Consider the following 20,325-nt stretch of genomic DNA (forward strand, 5'->3'; position numbering starts at 1 on the left):
GTGAATCTATCTTTATTGTAGATATTTTATACATTTCATATGCCGAAAATCATAATTATCTATTCGACAGACACATCAGACTACACATAACAGATAAATAACCCAGAACTTAAGTGCAGTTTTTGGAAGCCGTGACCTGTTACTTGTTTGTCCCTCTATCTACCCCCGTCCCTCTCACTCTCTTCTCCCCCTCTTCCTCTATATTATTTCTGCTCCACTGCACTCCTACCTCTCACTCCTCCCCTCTCTCTCCCCCTCTGGTCTCACTCTCCCTCCCTCACCCACTCCCGCGGCTCACTCCTGCAGACTGCAGAATTTTTGCTGACTGCAGGAATTATGATCTGTTTCCCGTCCGCAGGAATAATAGAATACAGGAGGGGGAGTGTAGGGGGGGGGGGTGTTGTTCCATGACCATACCCCCCCCCCCTTACCCACTCAACCTCACCCACCCTCCTCGACAGCACCATGGAACACTCACCCTAACTCTAGTGTGGCCAACTCTGCCACAGTTTTTGTATGTATGTATGTGTATGTGTGTGTGTGTGTGTGTGTGTGTGTGTGTGTGTGTGTGTGTGTGTGTGTGTACAGCGGCTATGCGCAGGCATTCATACAAACGCAGTAAACGCACGTGCCCGGCCATGTGTTTGCTTGAATGTGAGATATGTCTACCTTTCACACAGTATTAGGGTGCGAAGGCTACACAGACGCATATCCGCAGACTTGTGGACATTCCAGCATTATCAAGGACCCCCGTACCTCCCCCACACCTTTCAGTCATTTGGATGATCAATATCTTACCTTACAGCGCGCACACACACACACACACACACACACACACACACACACACACACACACACACACACACACACACACACACACACACACACACACACACACACACACACACACACACACACACACAGAGACACACACACACACGGACCGGGGGGGCTGGGGGGCTAAGCGCTATCGGCAGCTAGCCTCGCCTCGATCCAGCCCACTTAAGTGTGTTTAGAGTGTGTCCTCCACCGTGTAAATATTTATCACACAGCTTCCCCCAGGAATTTTAATGAGCGCTGATGCAGAGCAATCATCACAGGACCTGCCTGACCGCTAACAGGCGCTAGGGGAGAAGGGAGACACAAGGAGGGGCCATCTCTCGTTTCATTCAATTTTTGGTGTTTTGTTTACAATATATTAATCTCTTTTTCATGGGATCTAGCTGCTCTCCTGCTGTCTTTTGCGCCGGTAAATTAACACTCTGCACACAAAGACCCCAACTAAGCACTCCAGGTGCTTGTGTGCTTGTGTGCGCTAGCAGCATACATGCCTGTCAGCGTGACAAGGCCACCTCTTAGAGGTCACTTAACACAATGTGCACAGCAAAAGCTGCATAGGGCATCTGGGAAGGAAACCTGAGATATTTAACTCACCCATGCTGCTCGGCTTTAACCACTCTGTCTCTCTCTATGTCTCTGTCTCTCTTTGTCCCAATATATGTCTCTGGTCTATGTCTCTTGGTGTCCATCTTTTCGTGACCAACAGCCCTATCGTGGTTCGATTGGTTCTCTCATGACGTGCGAGAATGCATGGAAATTAACTCAAAACTGTTCGAAACACAATCCCAGATCGTTTAATATTTTAAAGCGCTGGGCAACACTGTTCTGCAATTATTATAACCCTTCCACACACACACACACACACACACACACACACACACACACACACACACACACACACACACACACACACACACACACACACACACACACACACACACACACACCATCTCCTTGTGTTTCGGCCCCCATATACGCAGCTGTCATCTTGGTTCCTCCTAGGCGTCGGAGGCGAGCTGGGGAGTCAGTGACAGATTTGTGACTCTGAGTCTGAATACAGGGGCTTCTGATCCCCACCTGCACACACAAACACCAGGACACAAACTCCCACACCCACACAGAAAAACCCACACAGAAACACACAACAATTCCCACACCTGTTCCCAGTGTCACCAGACTAGCCTTGATCCACCTTACCCGCTTTAAAGAAGATGGAGGCGAGTCAAAGAGAGAAAGGGAAAGGTTACTGGTGTTTAATCTGTTCCCCTCTCGCGTCACTCTGCCACCTCTTCCTCGTCCTTGTACATGTCAAACTCGTGTACAATAAAAATCCTCCTATGTCTTAGGAGACTTGAGCCTGTGACGTGACAAAGGAACACAACAAGGTCAAAGGTGAGGACATGGTTGTGGAACATCTGGGCCTTGGATGGACAGAGTGTGTGTAGGGTGGTGGAGGGCAGCGTGGGTCTGGGTCCTGCTTTATCTGGTTGTTTGATGTGTGTGTGTGTGTGTGTGTGTGTGTGTGTGTGTGTGTGTGTGTGTGTGTGTGTGTGTGTGTGTGTGTGTGTGTGTGTGTGTGTGTGTGTGTGTGTGTGAGAGAGAGAGAGCCCCAAGTCCACTACTGTACAAACACCAGAATCTGCAGCTACTGGCCTGGTCCAAAAACCACATCACAGACTGCCCTCCGAGTGAGGCAGAGAGAGACAGAGATATGAGACTGTTTCCATGAGAGTGTTTGATCTACTTTCCATAAGTCAGCATGTTCCCTATAAAAAAAAAGAAGTAGTGACGGGAAAATGTTTTGTTTGAGCCCAGATATAAGAATGTGTGTGTGTGTGTCTGCATGCATGTGAGCAAGTGTGTGTGTGTGTGTGTTTGTATGAGAGTGAGTGGTTGTGTGAGCATGTGCGTGTATGCGTGTGCATGTTTATGTCTGTGTTAAAGAGGGCCAGCCCCCAGTGTGCTCTCTGATTTATTGACAGTCCTTGCAGTGATAGCAGAATTCCTTAGCGTCAAATGCCTTCTTTGAGTGCCTTTAACGGCCTGTACGCTTTATGGAGCATGATCTCTCACACTTTATGTGTCTCATTTTTATATATTTTGTCTTGGGGAGGGGGGGGCCGCAGTGATGGTTCCTTCTCTGGTTAAAGCAACAGGACAGATGTCCACATTCTGCCCTGCTTCCAGTATCTTTGACGCAGTTACACAATTTCATTAGTTTTGGGTGTTTCACTTTCTCCTGTCATGCCAAACTATACTTCATACGGTTCAGTAGTATGGAAAGAGAGGTTACATGACTTGTGTTGTAGCAAACTGCCACCGGGATTAGGAAATGGTGAGGATGAGGATGGTGATGATGATGACGATGATGCTGAGTCCATACTCAACAGGTGTAAGGATTAGGTGGTGCCAGGAGGTGATCGATGTCCTCTTTTTTTTTATCTGTTTTACGTCAGGCTAACCTCTGAAGCCAGGAAAAGTTTTTACTTTTACATATTTTATTGTTCGGAATTTATATGTTCGTCAAATTGTCACTATCAAGTCATGAAATGGTCTCCTTGTAAAGCCATTTGTACATGTTGTTCCTCACCCATAATGCAATTCTGTCAACATGAATGCAGAACTTTGAACACATGATGTGTCTCGGTGTTGTATCATCTCTTATGTTTACTTTAATATAAAACATGTATCAGGCCGCCGGGGAAAGGCAGACATTTTGTTACGGCTAATTTTCTCTTATACCAGTTATTGTTTTTATCATGGCAGCATATTTTCAGACATGGTCAGAGTGCTATTTTAAACAGGAAACACCACAACGTTGGGTTTGGTTCCTAATCTGATCCATGTGAAGATTATATTGTGTCCCCATCTGAAAGTGGTTGATGTGGAATTATTCGCTACATGCTCTGTTTGGGTACGGTTGACTTTTCCGGAGAACACTTTCGCAACTCCTGTGTGTGCGTGTGTGTGTGTGTGTGTGTGTGTGTGTGTGTGTGTGTGTGTGTGTGTGTGTGTGTGTGTGTGTGTGTGTGTGTGTGTGTGTGTGTGTGTGTGTGTGTGTTTGTGTGCGTGTGCACTGCTCACATAATGTCACAGAACAACCATGACGCAGGTCTGCTAGCTGACTCTTGCTCTGTTGCCATGACGGGGCCGCGGGATTCCATTAATGTCACAATTTTGACTGAGTATTTTTTTGAGTATTTTTCGGATAATTTTTGCTGGAGCTGTTTGTGTGTGTATTCCATCCGGCTAGATATAATGCCAGTGTAGCCTTGGAATGCTGATGTTTATTTAGAAAGTACTGTGTCATTGTAAGTGACTGTGTCAACATGCCACTTATTCTTGTGGTTACAAATCAGCGTCTGTCAACTGGGCTTAACATGAGACAAAATGATTCAAAGTTGTATCAAAAGATTTTCATCACTTTGACCGGGAACTGATGAGGTTCAAAGAACGCAAACTCTGCTCATTGTGATGGAAACAGATTGAAAGATTGGAACCTGTGGCAATTCTTTCTCATTAAGTTGAGGAAAAGTGGTATTACATTTGTTTTGATATTCTTCACAGGTTCAACTGTTAATCTAAAGGACAGCATGATATCCACATTCACACATTGTTGAGCGTTCCCTTTTCATCAGCGTATATTGGTTGCTGCGCAGCTGCGATTTTTAGTACAATGGAAGTTTCTCTAAGGCAGGCTGCAAAACGTCCCGCATTATAAAACATAATTAATGTAATTATGGAACAAGGGGATTACTTCATGTGTTAACATAGTAGGGCGCGTTGTGATCATGACATCCATCCTACTGATGAATTGCCATCGCAGCAATATGTAATCAGTTGAAAATTCTTTCCACTTTCCACAACTAATTACCTGCATTCAATCCAAATATGAATGATGTGTAATTTTCAATAACCTGTTCGTCTGGCAAGCATGAGGATAAAGAAGTACATGTAGAGCTTGTGAATGTTTTAAAGGTGTATAACAATCTACTCATGCACTACTGAGTCAAATATTCCCCACGGTGAGGAATGGGGAGTCGCAGAGATTGGGGAGAGAGCTTGCTTTGTAAATGTCCACCTATATCTGGGCAAACGGATGGAGAGAGAGAGAGAGAGAGAGAGAAACGAGAGGGGGCGGCGGCAGAGAGAGAGAGAGAGAAGAGAGGCGGCAACGAAGAGCGAGAGAGAGAGACTGGGGAAAGTTATGAAGCGACGGGTAAAAGTATGTGAGAGATTCAGAGAAAGTGAGTGTGTGTGAAAACAACAAAAAAAAAGAAAAGCCGGGCTGGGGGGGAGAGCGCTACCACTGTGTTTCTGGGCGCGGAGGTGGACGATCTGGGAGACGCAGCCCCTGCCTCGTCGTAGGGGTAGCTGCCTACGTGTGTGGGTGCTCAGACAAGCGGCCATGAGTTGGAGAGAGGTCTCCGAAAGGCCCTGTTTCGTGTGCAGAACAGACTTCTCTTTTATCGCATCCATCCAGCTTCCACACAGAAAACCCTGCAGGGTAAAAGGCTCAGAGCAGGCCCTACCCTCACGCAAAACTTAGTTACGGCAGTAGGAGCCTCCCCTCAGAATGTAACATGTAAAATATTATGTTTATTGGTTGATCAATGTGGACTTATTGTCCGTTATGATTTTTCAATATACTGACACAAGGAACAATACCGTTGTTCAATGATTCCCTCATCAGGATTAAGCTTTATTGCCCGTTACTTTACACATTAAATAATCGATGGCCCTGTTTAATACCCATCATGTTGTTGTTGGTTGGCACGATTAATAGGAAAAGACAAACAGCAGAAAAGTAAAGTCACAGAGGGCGGTTTTCCTTCAATCTTCCCTCCTAAAGCTGCCTCACTCTGGTGGTCTCAGGCAGGATTTCACTGGATCTCGCTGGATGTTGAACCCGGCATATAACGACAACAGGGAAAATTGAGAGTTGGTGTGTGTGTATGGGGTGGGGGGGGGCTGTCTGGATTGCATAATGGCAGACAAATGGTGTGTGTGTGTGCTTGCGTGTGTGTGCTTGCGTGTGTGTGTGTGTGTGTGTGTGTGTGTGTGTGTGTGTGTGTGTGTGTGTGTGTGTGTGTGTGTGTGTGTGTGTGTGTGTGTGTGTGCTTGTGTGGTGTCAGGCACTCTCTTCTGGTTGGCAAATAGAGGTGTATTAAACGCCCGCTTCTTCTCTAGTGGCTATCCGACATGAATGCTAAGTGGTTTTCTCTCTCTCTTTATCTTGTTCTGTGTGCGTGTGTGTGTAGGAATACCTGCAAGGGGACAGCAGCAAGGCCCTGGAGCATCTGGGATGGAAGACCAAAGTCACTTTTGAGGTTGGTATCCCTTCGATCCGTGTCCATGTGGAAAACCGAGCTATATGTTTCATATTGTGTATGTTTGTGCATAAATTCTTCTCATATATATAGCCTAATCAAGTTAAAGCAGTATTTTTGGCAATTTCATTGGTTCCATTGTTAGTTTTTGGATAATAGATCAGCCTTTTAGCATGAAATATTTCACATTTACATTGATCACACTCCCGTAGCTTCGTAGCAGCAGGCTGGTGTTTGCGGTAAATAGTTTAGCCAGCTCCTCAACACAACAACAATTAAATCACATACTAACACTGGGATCATGACTGAGCCAGGCTCTGGAAGTGATTTGGATGAAGAAAGAAAGGCTACTCTACCTAACGTCATCTACTGACAAAATTTCTATTTATTTTTTATTTATTTTTTAATGAACAATGGAATAACAAAACCAATGCAGACCAGGGGCTACATTATGTACATCATGCTATTAGGAGTTGGTGGACAATTTGCTTTAAATAAGTCTTTAGCCAGCTCATGGTGTGTGAATGGAAGGACCAAACGGGCAGGGGTCAAACACGAAGGGACACAACATTTTGGAAATTATCTTTTTGCATTTGATGGTGGGGACGCTTATTTTAGGCAGAATATGAAAATAAGATAGGTCCAACTTAATGGTCTGTCTTTGTTAAAATATTTAACATTCTGGACCTCCCCTCCCCCACAGGAGCTGGTGAAAGAGATGGTGGATGCTGACATGGAACTTATGAAGAACAATCCTAATGCTTAATTTCCCAAAATATGTTTTCAATATAGAAACGATAACACACTCCAGTGGCTGCTGTCGCAATTTTGGAAGGATTTTATTATGAATATGGGTCACTTTACTTTTTTTAATCGGTTTGTCCCTTTTGTGATTTCTGTTGGTAAATGTTAACCGTGTGATGCCTTGGATGCGGGTTTCTCCTTTTTTATATGATGCAAGTAATTTACTGTTAATTAGAAAGAATGAAGAATTATATTTATAATCGGTGGATGCAATGAATATGGTCGAAATAATGATGGGGAAACTTCTAGATATTCTCTTTTCTTGTATTTATTATTTTATTCGTTATATACATTGAATGTGAATTCCAATTTAGGAAAGTATATAGTGAAAGTAGCCTTCTGTAATTTATAGTAAAGAAGGTTATTATTAAGGTTAGAAAATCAAAGAAATTGAAATGCATGGAATTAATTTGTTAAATAAATATTGATCTTTTACGCTCATATTTTAGTCTCATATTCCTTGTGTGTTGTTCTACTACGAATTGTCCATATATTTCCCGTCGGAAAAACAGGCCACCAATGGAATTATGGCATGGATTTTACCGCAGTTATGTTATAGCGCACCCTTTACTAATCATTAGCCCGATATTCCCTCAGAAAAACCATGGCCCATCCCATTATTGGGTCAAAATACTGTGAAATACGAGTAATGTTTTATATACCATTGTCAAATGATGAAGAAAAAAAAAGTTACTTTTCTTCATGTCCATTTTGGCATATTGTTAATAAAAATATATTAAACAAAAAAAATAAAAATGGCCCGATCAAAATAAAATAATGAAGTATTACAAAAGATAATGCCGTTTTGAGTCCTAAATTCGAGAATGTGTGCCTGGATTGGGGCCAGGGCTCCCAGGTTGCACAGGGGTCGACCGAGCAGCCCCCCCCCCCACCCCCCCCTGTCATTTCCCTCCTGCTTCTCGCTCAGCTTTCCAGGGTTTTCTCCAGCACACTGCCCTCTTTTTCTCCACAGGAAATGCTTTACCGCGGGTCCCGAATCCCTCCTGGCTCTGTGTGTCCAGAATTGCAGACTCCAAGAACTATTCTTAAGGATGAAATCCCAACTGTTGAAATCGAAAATAAATACCTAAACAAAACAAGTACACCAACGCATGGGTTCTCTTAGGACTTAACAACCTTATGTTTTCACAAGATGTGAGCCTCTTTCTTAATTTTTAAGCCTAAAGTCAACATCAAGAATTAAAAACATTAGTTTTCCAATAGGCTTGTCTATAGCATAGATATAGGTAATATTGAAAAGGCCTACAAGACTATCCTTCAACACCGGCCATGGGCACACTGCATTATAATCACCCATTGATTAAACAGTCCAACATTCCAAATAGGGAGGACATCTTTAAGAAACAGTTTGTGCTAAGACAACACCTATGCAAAGTCGTTCTCAGACCGTCATAGACAGCGCAGCGTCTGTGTGGACTCCGAATTGGAAACAGATGGTGCTTTGAGGTCGGCCCTGGAACTGACTGCGAGAAAAACACGTTTCCATCGTGCCGGCGTCCTCTCTAGCTTAATACACACACAATACACACACACAACACACACACACACACATAACACACACACACACACACACACACACACACACACACACACACACACACACACACACACACACACACACACACACACACACACACACACACACACACACACACACACACACACACACAGGTGCAAGGTTCGTGGGCTCGGGGCCTGGCTTTGGGGAACAGAGACTGGGTTATCCCCCTCGGCTCCTGGATGTGATTCGCCTATCACTAAGTGGAATATACATAGGGAAGATTGTTCATTGTTACTTGCGGTTTGTTCGCAAAGGGCCAGTTGATTAACGTATTAAAATCCTGAACAAAACGAGTTGTGCATGTTGGGTTATTTTCAATCATGAAATAGGCCTATAATAGGGCAAAAGCCACATAAATATCTAATACATCTCATGTAGGAATAAACATAAGGCTTTTAATTATGTGTTATTAGCCTATGTGTGCCCATCGGGTAAAGATCCGGCCTAATCGGTTATTTAGCCGTGTTGCTGCTCGGGTTAAGATACATTTCATTAAATAGCACCCTACGTCTGTCAAGTCAAATGGTGTTACATGTTTAACAAAAAAAACAGATACGTTGGCCCATTAGGCAAATTTAAATATAATGATTCAATATAGGCCCTATCTGATTTAAATGCATTGGATATGCCTGTGGGCTAAACATTTAATTAATTTGGAAAGTGCAATTGAATAATATTATTTCCTCTTCAGTGATGTTCGTTTTCTAAATCTCATTTGCCAAATGCTCTATTCAATCGGTCTATTTAACATTATAGCCTACGTTTCTAAGGAGATCAACGCGTTACCTAATTCATTTTCATAAGGCTTTTATAGATGATACAAAGTTCCAAAAGGGTTAGGCCTATAGAATAGATATATCGAAGCAAATGTAAAGAAAAGGAGTTGGTGTTTTTTGTCTGAACTGTTCATTTATAGTTATATGGACTGGTCATTTATAAATGGCCTGGAATCAAGAAGATAGAGAGAGCGGTCTCTCTTCACCATGAATACCTCATAGACCTTCATGGATACAGGTCCTAAATGGACCTCTATCGGACATCACAAATATAGCCTCAATGACAATCCAAGGCTTTTACATTTCTTTTCTTTTTTTTCCCAATGATAAGTTTTAATTACCTGATTATGCGATTTTATTTAGGCCTGGTTACCCTAATTAGGTCCACTGTTTTTTAACGATTTTACCTTTACCTTTAAGTTATACCAATAAATAACATATAAAGGAGCTTTCATCACAGCAAATGATTGATATTGAGATGAGACAGAATGAAACGTTAATGCACAACCCCCGTCATAAGTGGATTGTGCTAAATGTTAATATTAAAAATTCTAAGTGAAATTCTAATTTCCAATTGCACAAATAAATGGAACTGAATGAAATATTGGGATTCTTTCAAAATACAAAAAAGAAAGAATCCCAATAACAAGATATCCTAGTTATTGAAGAGGCCTAGGCCTATACCATGTTATTTAAATACAATAAGCGGTGGATATAGTTTTTGGTTTGACCTCTTTTTTACAAAAAAGTGTTGCTCGACGGCTCTCGGGCAGGCACGTGTTGTTGATGGTATGCTTGGCAGTCTGGCTACCTCATGCTCGATGCCAGTTATTATGCATAGTTGAATGTGGTCTGAAGTGACAAACACCTGCTATTTTTGTTTGTAGATCTAAAAGGTTAATTATTGAACAAATGGCAATTATATGGTCCTGAACTGCAATGATATTGATGGACCTAAGGCCTATTGGCCTGATATCATCATATCATTGTCAATGTGAAGGTGTCTGAATAAGCTTCCCGGCGCTTCTTCGCCTCGCCTGTTAAGTCCGCATACTGTCAGATGGACCGAGATCTCTCCATGTCTAATACAGTGGCCCGTATCTTCAACCAGTGCGTCTTCACAGGACTCTCTCTTTCGTATTGAACGATATAGGCTACAACATGCCGCCTGTTCTGGGTGTTTCTTGTTGATATGGTAGCCTACTTGGGGTTGGGGGGTCCAGGGCTGCCCATATCTTACGAGAGAGGCTGGAGGACAGCAACCCATCTCTCTCTTCTCCTTTCTTTAACGTGGCTAAGGCTATATACTCTGAAAAACGATGTGCCTCGGCCTCTGTATAATTTAAGTGATAAAATATTCATTTGTGATATGGATTCCGCATTTGAGCTTTTAACCTCCAAATTAGGCCTTATCATTCACCTTTAAACTGAGAGGTGCTGGGAACAGCCCCGCTCATTTGTTAATTACGTGAATTATGATCAGAATATAATGATGTTGCAATGTCTTTCAATCCATTTAATCTAGTTGTAGGCTAATGCTGCATGTCTTCCATATTCATAAACATAACATAACCTACATTCAATCCTAATAAGTGGTTTTATTCCTCATTGCCAAATGAAACGTTTGGATTTACGGATAGAAAGATGGCGCGGTATTGCCATTGAACCCCCGTTTGGTATGACCTTTTAATGTAGACTACACATAGGATAAACAACCGTACTGCCATCGGTGGGTTTTAGGAGCGTTAAAATGAATGAACGTGTGCCCTCTCCAGTCCCAGCTCGGATCCCTGAGGCCCGCGGCTGTCAGGTCCGGTAGGCCTATAGCCCACTGGGCCTGCCGTAGCCTACTCAACACAACTGACACTGGGCCAAACATGTTATGGAAGATATGGTTGTTTAGGCAAAGAAGAAATACATAATTTTCCAGAAGAAAAAAAAAAATCACACACAATTAGGCTACCTTTGTGATTGCTATTGCAGTAGTCTAGGTAACCACTAGCGAGGCTTTCCATGTGAAGAAAAGTATCTGGGCATTTTGTTATAATGTAGGCTACTCTGTTAAAATACAAAAAATATGCTTAATGTTTCAGGAAAATAAGATTTTTGATAAATTGTTCCGATACAGAATTGCATTCATAATTTATGTATTGTCATGGTCTGGGCAGTCGCCCTGCGGTTTGGCCGTTTCCCTCGTGTCATCAGGGAAACACTACAATGAGTAAACATCTGGCAAGGGGCTATATTTCAATCGTAAATACACAAGGACCTTCAAAACAACAGCGTGTCACCGGTGGGTGAAGGGAGGCACTCCTGCTTTTAACAGAGCCTTAATTTATCAGGCCCACCTGCAACCAAATACAGGGACATAGGCCTACAAGTTAGTGCTGACAATGCACGAAGATAAATGTAACAGAAAGGTTCAGGGAGGCTTATATGAACAGAAAAATGGCATTATAAATATGAACTGATAGTCAATATTATTATTTAATAGATTGGGTTATGAGCCCTTTTGGACTCTTTCACAACATGTGTTGTGAAAGAAGCCTATACGTCTTCACTTGCCTTCTTCAACGGCGGTTCGTAAAATAACGTTTTCTTCTATTAATTAATTAACCTAAAAGTAATGTGATAAAATAATAACATTGGGTCTGTTATTTCAGTGGCCTGTTAACTCATCAGAAAAAAACAAATAGGCCTATAATACAATTTAGCAGTATGACTACTTAACTTTAAATACATTATTATTTCGTTCTTTGGTTCATGGATTTTGTTAGAAGAAATGTATACAACATTTATACATTTTCGACATAGAGTCCACCAGATTGTGAAGATCCCATTGTATGAGGCATCTACGTTTTCAATTTTAAATGTATGGGTAAGGAATGGCCTTTATATGATTGAATAATAATTAAACTAAGAAAACAGTCCAATTAGAATAGATTCAGAGGCACTTTATTAAACATACAAACTGAAAGGCCTTCAAGAAAGTTATTTTTAAACAAATGAGACAAAAATGAATAGAATAACAGTATACAGGTTCCCGCTCTATTTCTAATAAGAATAAGGACACACAAAGGAGCAGAACATTTAAATCACTTTAGAGTGTTTGGTCCTCATCATCTAATCACCCATTTCCCTATAAAATAAATTACTTTGGCCTAAATGATATAATTTACCGTTTATATTCATAGCGACGATTATATGCAGTCTGCAAAACAATTCATAAAAGTGAAAGGAGAAACTTACGTGCTTATGGTGTTACACACGCCCCACACACACAACCAGAGCAAAAACACTCTTAATGTGTGCTATGTCCATTCGGGATGTGAATTAAAAGATTGATTTAAAGTACAAAAAAAGAAAATACAAAAGAAATATATTAAAGTTATTAATTTAAAGAGAGAGGCACATTGTCCTGCAGCTTACTGACTCAGAACTTGCTGCAGTCGTAAACAAAAGCTCCCGAGGTGCGGTAGATGGATTGGCTGGACGGGAAGGCCATCTGACAGCTATTATTCCCGTTCACCGGAGAGCCGTTCAAACCGATCCGCTGCGACTCAAACATCTCCCTCACTGAGTGGAAGTTCTGTTGTTGCGTCGGGTACGTGCCGCTCAGGTGGCTCAGGTCCCCGTACCAGGACGCGAGCCGGCCCTGGTGGTGTGCGTGGTGCCCGTCCTGCCCCGCCTGGCCCAGGTTGCCGTGTCCCAGCGGAGAGGTGGTGGTCGTGGTGATGGAGTAGTCGGGCAGCGTCTCGTCCAGGGTGCTGCTGCTGCTGGTGGTGGAGGGGCCTAGGTGTCCCCCTCCCCTGTCCCCCGCGTACAGACTCATGGCTTGCATGTTGCAGTGATACGTTGCGTTCGGCGAGTTGGAAGCGTTGATGGCGTTCTGGTTGCAGGTCACCGAACTGTACGTTTGGTTATTGGGCGAATAGTTGATCGACAGTGACGGGTTGATACCGGTCCGAGAGGACGCAATGAGAGGCGGGGAGAGATCGGCCTGCGGCGACCCCCTCAGGGATGTCATGATGTTATCCACACTGAAGGCCTGCCCGCCACCGCTCCCCTGCTGCTGGTGCTGCTGCTGCGGGTGGTGCTGTTGATGATGGTGGTGGTGCTCGGGACCGTCCATGCTGATGGAGCGGGAGGAGGGCACGCTGTGAGGGCTACCCGTGGAGATACTGCTGTTGCTGCTGCTGCTGCTATCCGGGCTCTCAATCTTCGGCACGGCGCTCAGGGTCGGAGACGCGGCCTGCGGTGGCGTAGAGGTGCCGTTCTCTGTCTTTATATCCTGGATACGCACGGGCTGGGAGCCCTGCCCGCCCTGCACGGGGGGCAGCTCCTGCTGCGGCTCGCGGCCCGGGGTGCGCGCCGAGGCGTCCTTCCCTGGTCTGTCCCGCTCATCTTTGTCCTTCTGCACGTCCTTCTTTTTAAAGCGTCTCCGGCGCCTGAGGAAGCTGCCGTTCTCGAACATGTTGTAGGAGTCGGGGTCCAGGGTCCAGTAGCTGCCCTTTCCCGGCTTTTTGTCGTCCCGGGGCACTTTGACAAAGCACTCGTTGAGCGACAGGTTGTGCCGGATGCTGTTTTGCCAGCCCTGCTTGTTGTCTCGGTAGAAAGGGAAGCGCTCCATGATAAACTGGTAAATTCCGTTCAGAGTCACCTTCTTGTCCGGTGAGTTCTGGATTGCCATGGTGATTAGAGCGATGTAGCTGTAGGGTGGTTTAACCATGTCCTTGGGCTGGTGCTGAGGGGTGTACGGTCCGTACGCACGCGCCATGCTGGCGGGATACTGGTCGTGGGCCGCATGTGAGTACATGCTCATGGGCGCGGGCATGCCGGTGTATCCCCCCCCGGCAGCGGTCCGGTAGTAGCTCTGGTCACTGCTGATGTAGGGTACGACACCCAAGGAGTTGGGACTGGACACAGAGTAGCGCGCCTGCATTCTGCTTTCCACGGTAGTCACCGCGCGTAAAGTCCCGGCCAACAAGTTCCAAAAAGAGAAAGAAAACAAGTTATCTTCAGTCTGGACTTCCAAAGCTCGCTTGTCTTTTAGAAAGTAGTTTTATACTACTGGCTCATCAAGGAAACTGGAGAGAAGGTGAGAGACTTCTGTGGTGAACATTTGGGAAACTAGTACGGCTCGACCACGACTCAATGCAGCGCAACTTTTTTACTCTTCACATATTTCTCTTTTGGCTGCCCGTGCTGCTCCTCCCCGAACGTTTGTTCAGTTCCAACATCCAATTGGAGGACGAAATGAATCTTTGTAGGCTGCTTTTCAGCGGCCACACGCAGACACACACACTCTGTCCCCCCTCCCTCCCTCTCTCTCTCCCCCTCCTCTCCTTTTATTTAGTGGAGATGCTATAATTTGATTAATCGAAAAAAACGTTGCTAAAAATATCGTGCTGTGTTAACACGTGGAAGCCTAAGAAGCCTCAAATGCAAGGTGGGAAACTACTTTTTTTTATAGTCTCTTTAAACTTAAATGTCACATTCGAAGGGCATTCAGGTCGGAAACCCAAGCATCAATTTATCACCGCAGCAGGCCATTCGGAGGCATATCATAATGTTAAATGATTGGATTATATTTGGGAGAGGTTTCACCTTTTTAAACAAATACCACTTTTTCGAAAACATAAATACTAATAATGAACATTAATTCGACATTAATTGCAACCACCTATAATTAGGCCGCCAAAACTGTGTAGGCCTATGTCTTTATCTTTAGAAAATATAGGCCTATTGAGGCCTTTATCTAAATTATATATAGCCTATATTAAAAACAAGAATACAACCCAGGAAGCAGTATTTTATGGCCGGCAACTCTCAACACGTTGTTGCTATATGATTATCAGCTGCCGCCTTACCATTAGGTAAACAAACAGGACCGGAGCCTAATGACGCCCCGCGGTGTCGGTGGGCGGGATGAGCAAACTCATTAAAGGGAGTCAAATGAAGATCATTTGGTGGCGCGCAGCTGACAGATGGGAGGACCGCTCCCCGGTTGTGAGGGAACTGCTCAGCGTTGGGTGGGATTGGAAGAAGCGAAATGAACTATCTTCTCTCCTCCCCACATTCAATTCATTTTGATGCTTTCTGAGAAACAGCCTAAAAAAACTGTAGAGATCGAAACAGGTTTGCTTCAGATTTTATTGCTGCATTTTTATGAGGGCCAAATGATTTATTATCGAATAGTTGGCCTAGTATTGTAAAGGCGAATCGGTGCATTATTAGGCCTAAAATCTAGGCCTAATTGTTGGTCACCTTTCACATTGAGTTAACCGGATTAAACTTAATCAGATGGCATACATTTGTATTATATTTTTCGCCTATAATAAATACATTCTGTCGGATTTAGTTATATCTTTAATATGTTGTTCACGACATCACATTTTATCTTTCTATCTTTATTTTTTGCATTCAAAGATATTGAACTATGGATGACCTGCGACTCGTGTAGAACAAAATGCATGCCCATTTGAGCCTCGCCGCGGAGCCTGGAAAATAAGCTCTACATCTTACCAGCTCAATCTAGTATTCCTTCTTGTACTTCAAAATGATACACTTTGTCCAATCCAACAGATTTATTCGATCAAGTGATACTATTTCTGAGGAATGATTGGAACAGAATCGGGAATATGTAGCTGTGATAAATAAACTTTAAATCATTTTGACTAGCATAAGGACAAGCAAGCCTCTGTGTTTTCATGAGCCACAGAAACGGCCACTTATAAACACTTACAAGAAGCGAAATACAATCGACATCATACATAAGGCTCAGCGTTGATCCTACAATTGCTAGACATTAATCCTACAGGGAGCCTAAAACAGATCACGTTTCCAATTGTATTATTTTTGCTCCTTGCATGCTTTGGTTTAGAGGAGGGGATGTGCACTCCAATTCAAATAGCCGTTTGGTGCCCTCTACTGGTCAGACTGCGTAGTACAAAATAAAGACGTGTCAAATCGACTCGCAGACCACATGATCCTGTTTTGCTGTTGCTCAAGATGCTGGTGCCCATGTGACCTTAAAGCCCACCCTTTCAATTTCATTTTGTGATTCCCTATGTTTCCGATTCAGTTTTCTTCATAAAAAAGTTGTCTTATTATTCTACCTCCTAGAACTGCATGTCAATGTATTTTCATATATGTTCAGCAGAAGATATAGCAAAATACATGTATTACAGGGACTCCCCGGGGGTCGGGGTTGGCGTGGATGACCTCACACCTCTCAAGAGATTCAGGAACTAACAGTTGGGGTCAATCTGCAAGAAAGCGCCGCATGATAATTCACATACTTGAGAGGCCCCCTGTGGGCCTCTCAAGTATGTGAATTATCACACACGCACACACGCACACGCGCACACGCACACACGCACAAACACACACACACACACACACACACACACACACACACACACACACACGCACGCACGCACACACACACACACACACACACACACACACACACACACACACACACACACACACACACACACACACACAGACAGACAGACAGACAGACAGAGAGACAGACGCACGCACACACACACACACACACACACACACACACACACACACACACACACACACACACACACACACACACACACACACACACACACACACGCACACACACTGGACACACGCACGCGCGCGGACGCACGCAAACACACAATCACACAATCACTCACGCACACACACATCACGAATATACACAGACACAAACACAACCACACGCACACACACACACAGAAGATCACACAAGATAATCATAGACATTTCAGTTCAACAGCTTTTCGAATTAACGAATGCTTTTACTGGAAAAGAAAAAAGGTTACCTGAAATCAAAAGTGCCATTTGTGCAATTTGCAATTTAACATTAAGCAATAGCAACCAAATTACCCTATTACCTTTTTTATTAAATGAAAACGGATGAAGCATGATTAGAATTGTCCTTACTTCTTCCACTAAGATATTAGAAAATGCCTATTTCCCCCAGAAGAGGGCGTTCTACAAGCTGCAAACCATCTACCTGGAAATTTGTTCAATTGTATTGTACTTTGGGGCCCCCTAACGGTCCGCATATTCGATTCGAGACAGAATATGAGCATTCAGTCTCATAAGACGTTGTAGCCTACGTCTACACCCAGTGCCTCAGTTTTGGCTTCTCATAGGACAGGAAAATTGCACCAACTTGCAAGCGTAACTTTGTCACAAGCCACCCACGACTTCTCTCATACAATACAAAACAGAAGAAAATAACATTTTGTTAGAGCGATATATGAACAGTTAAACTGGAAAGTTAATTGCAAACATAACCACAATGTTATATTCAGTATTTGAATCAGATTTCAATGGTTCTTTATTAAAACCAACCCATACCTTTCTCGATTGAGGAGGAGAGTTCTGTGGGTATCGTACCCTTCACTCAGTCACCAAGCATGTTTATATTAAGTGGCTAATCAAACACAGAGACATTCCAACAGATTCCAAACATGGAAGGCCTCTCTCTCTCACACACACACACACACATACACAAACACATACAAACACGCACACACACACACACACAGCACACACACACACACACACACACACACACACACACACACACACACACACACACACACACACACACACACACACACACACACACACACACACACACACACACACACACACCTTACACATGTTGCCAATGTTACACAAATAACTAAATGCCAATCACTGATGTCCAAAACATTTATCCCACATTAAGTGTGCATGTGTCTGTTTTGAGATGGGGATACTGTGACAGGGTGGACCCGTGGTCAAGGCCAGCGACGGCTCCGAAACTGATTATTTTAAGAAAGACCCGAAAATCAATAACAGGTGTTGTTTGAGTTTTAAGAGCGTTAGCATGGTGGTACTGCCGATCCTTTATGGACAACGGGTTCACACCGTTAGGACTGTACTCACAGGGCCCGGACCACCTCAGCCACACATGGAGAAAAACAAGCTGGTGGAGGGGCTTATATTGAGTCATCACCAATGTTTCAATGTTAAGTTTGCATCTCTCTTGTCCCCATGCATTTCAATTAAGGCAGGCATGTATGCTCGTGTTTCGATATTTGTCAACTCGGAATATCCTTTGTGTATTTAGTGGTTTCTGGGAGAGAGATGGGGCTGATGGAACACATCAATTTGGAAAAAATCTGCCATGCCGAATAATCATGATACGAAATATAGAAATAAAGCTATCCTGTCCTTGTTGGCATGGACAATTTGTACTGTTTTAAGTCCAATATTTATCCATTAAGTCAAAATATAACACTTTGAATAAGAATAATAAGTTGAAGTTATCAAACTAATAGTGCATATATTTCAGCTTTCTTTAGACCGTTTCAGTTCAGGAATCTTTTTTTTTTTCATACTGGGGGGGCCAGCCTCTGGCCAGATATTTAGTTAAAATTTAAAAATGGGTTTATTCCTTCCTGACAGTTCAGGGATCTTTGGTGACTAATCACTACTGCAATCTTTGTTTTGTTTATTTTTGTTGATCATTTTTCAGTTTGTAAAAATAAACCTTATCAGGGCTGCAAGTTTTGGCTAACCTATCGCATTGCTTTAATTTGTGTGATTTATTTATTTTTGTTTGTGTTGCTATAGTCTAGTGTGCTTTGTTGAGGTTTGCAAATCTTAATTGTGTAACTTTTTATATAGCTACATAAATAACAAACCAATATCTTATTATTTTAGTAAGTAATTACAAAATTTAAATCTCATTCTTTTTATATGAGTAATGACCAAATATAATCATTTATCGGGATTATTTGGATATTAAATCCCCATCGCTCATTAAATTGATAATTTTGTTTAATTTCTGCCCATCAAATTACATGAATTGGTAAACGAATACATTTTACTTTAATCTGCACCTTAGCTTAGTTTTGTTAAAATGTTTACTCCATTGTGTTAGCAATACTTCAACACATTCGTTTTGTTATATTATTTGTGCAATAATGGCCTTGCCTTAAAGCCTTACGGTCATTATTGTATGATTTTTCTAGGTCTACAAATTTCTCCCAGACCCATATGAGCAAAAGTTTCATATGGGTCTGGGAGAAGACCCATATGAAATTTGGGTCAATTTGGGTCAATTCCTCGTTTCCCATGATCATCAGCCTAACAGGCCCATTAAACATACAATGCCCTGTAAGGTAACTTCACAATGGACACGTCGGGCTCTTTCCCGCGCGTCTATGATCATCGTGACGCTACAGTCGCCTAGCAAGGTACGCTTAAAACGCACGTGGACCCTTCCTACATAAACAATCGGTCGACGTGCGCGCTGCGTCATCTGAGACGACCGTTTAGGCCCAATTCACTTCGCAATTTTATCAATGGCTTTTAACTCAGTTTGAGAATCTCAATGTGGTGTGCACAATTGAGTGCGTGTGCACATTTGAATGCGTTTGAATTGGTTCTATACAATTGTCAGTATGTCACACACAATTGTCATTAAATTGCATTTCCAGAAAATGGTTTGATTCAACTCCAAATAGAGTGATCTCTTTCGTGGATTACGCATGGTGACCACAAGGTGGCGCCATACTCCAGTGGATCTCTGTCCGAGCTTAACACGCCCATAGGCTATGGCTATAACTCCGAAAGAACATTGACCGTATCACGTGAAGTTTCTGTCTTGTGTAGTCTCTTGTCCTTGAGGTAGTTCTTTGTTATTGAATTGTTTTTCATAATGTACTTCTTTCCAGACTCTAGACTATAGCCTACATGCCATATGCTGAAGGGCCTTCCAGATGTTAATTATGCTTGTCGGTGTTTCACATTCTCCAATATCTAATATCATTCTCGATTTTACTCCATAGGGTGGGATTATACCGATTGGATTTTTTCTGTTTCCTGGTACAGTTTTGTTGGCCTAGTCCTACCATATCAGAAGAATACAAAATAGTTATGGTTAAAAATATGTCAGTGGCCTAATATA

The 20,325-nt window shown here is 42.9% G+C and overlaps 2 protein-coding genes across 2 annotated transcripts in view; one reads left to right on the plus strand and one right to left on the minus strand.

Moving 5' to 3' along the window:
* Nucleotides 1-7,417, plus strand: part of gmds (GDP-mannose 4,6-dehydratase) — a 116,501-nt gene extending 109,084 nt beyond the window's left edge. Inside the window, exons 10-11 of the mRNA XM_030372746.1 lie at nt 6,102-6,170; nt 6,874-7,417. Coding sequence (XP_030228606.1) covers nt 6,102-6,170; nt 6,874-6,936 — 132 coding nt within the window. The 3' untranslated portion in view covers nt 6,937-7,417. The remainder of the gene's footprint in view (nt 1-6,101; nt 6,171-6,873) is intronic.
* Nucleotides 7,418-12,270: 4,853 nt separating this feature from the next.
* Nucleotides 12,271-14,562, minus strand: foxc1b (forkhead box C1b). Its single transcript, XM_030373412.1, has one exon. The coding sequence runs from the start codon at nt 14,272-14,274 to the stop codon at nt 12,766-12,768; it is 1,509 nt and encodes a 502-aa protein (XP_030229272.1). The 5' UTR covers nt 14,275-14,562; the 3' UTR covers nt 12,271-12,765.
* Nucleotides 14,563-20,325: the final 5,763 nt, after the last annotated feature.

This window comes from Gadus morhua, chromosome 12, assembly GCF_902167405.1.
Source record: "Gadus morhua chromosome 12, gadMor3.0, whole genome shotgun sequence".
Classification (NCBI taxonomy): Eukaryota; Metazoa; Chordata; class Actinopteri; order Gadiformes; family Gadidae; genus Gadus; species Gadus morhua.

What these genes read in the sequence shown, in the direction of transcription:
- foxc1b (XM_030373412.1), bottom strand. Translation starts at nt 14,274, where the DNA reads ATGCAGGCGCGCTACTCTGTGTCCAGTCCCAACTCCTTGGGTGTCGTA.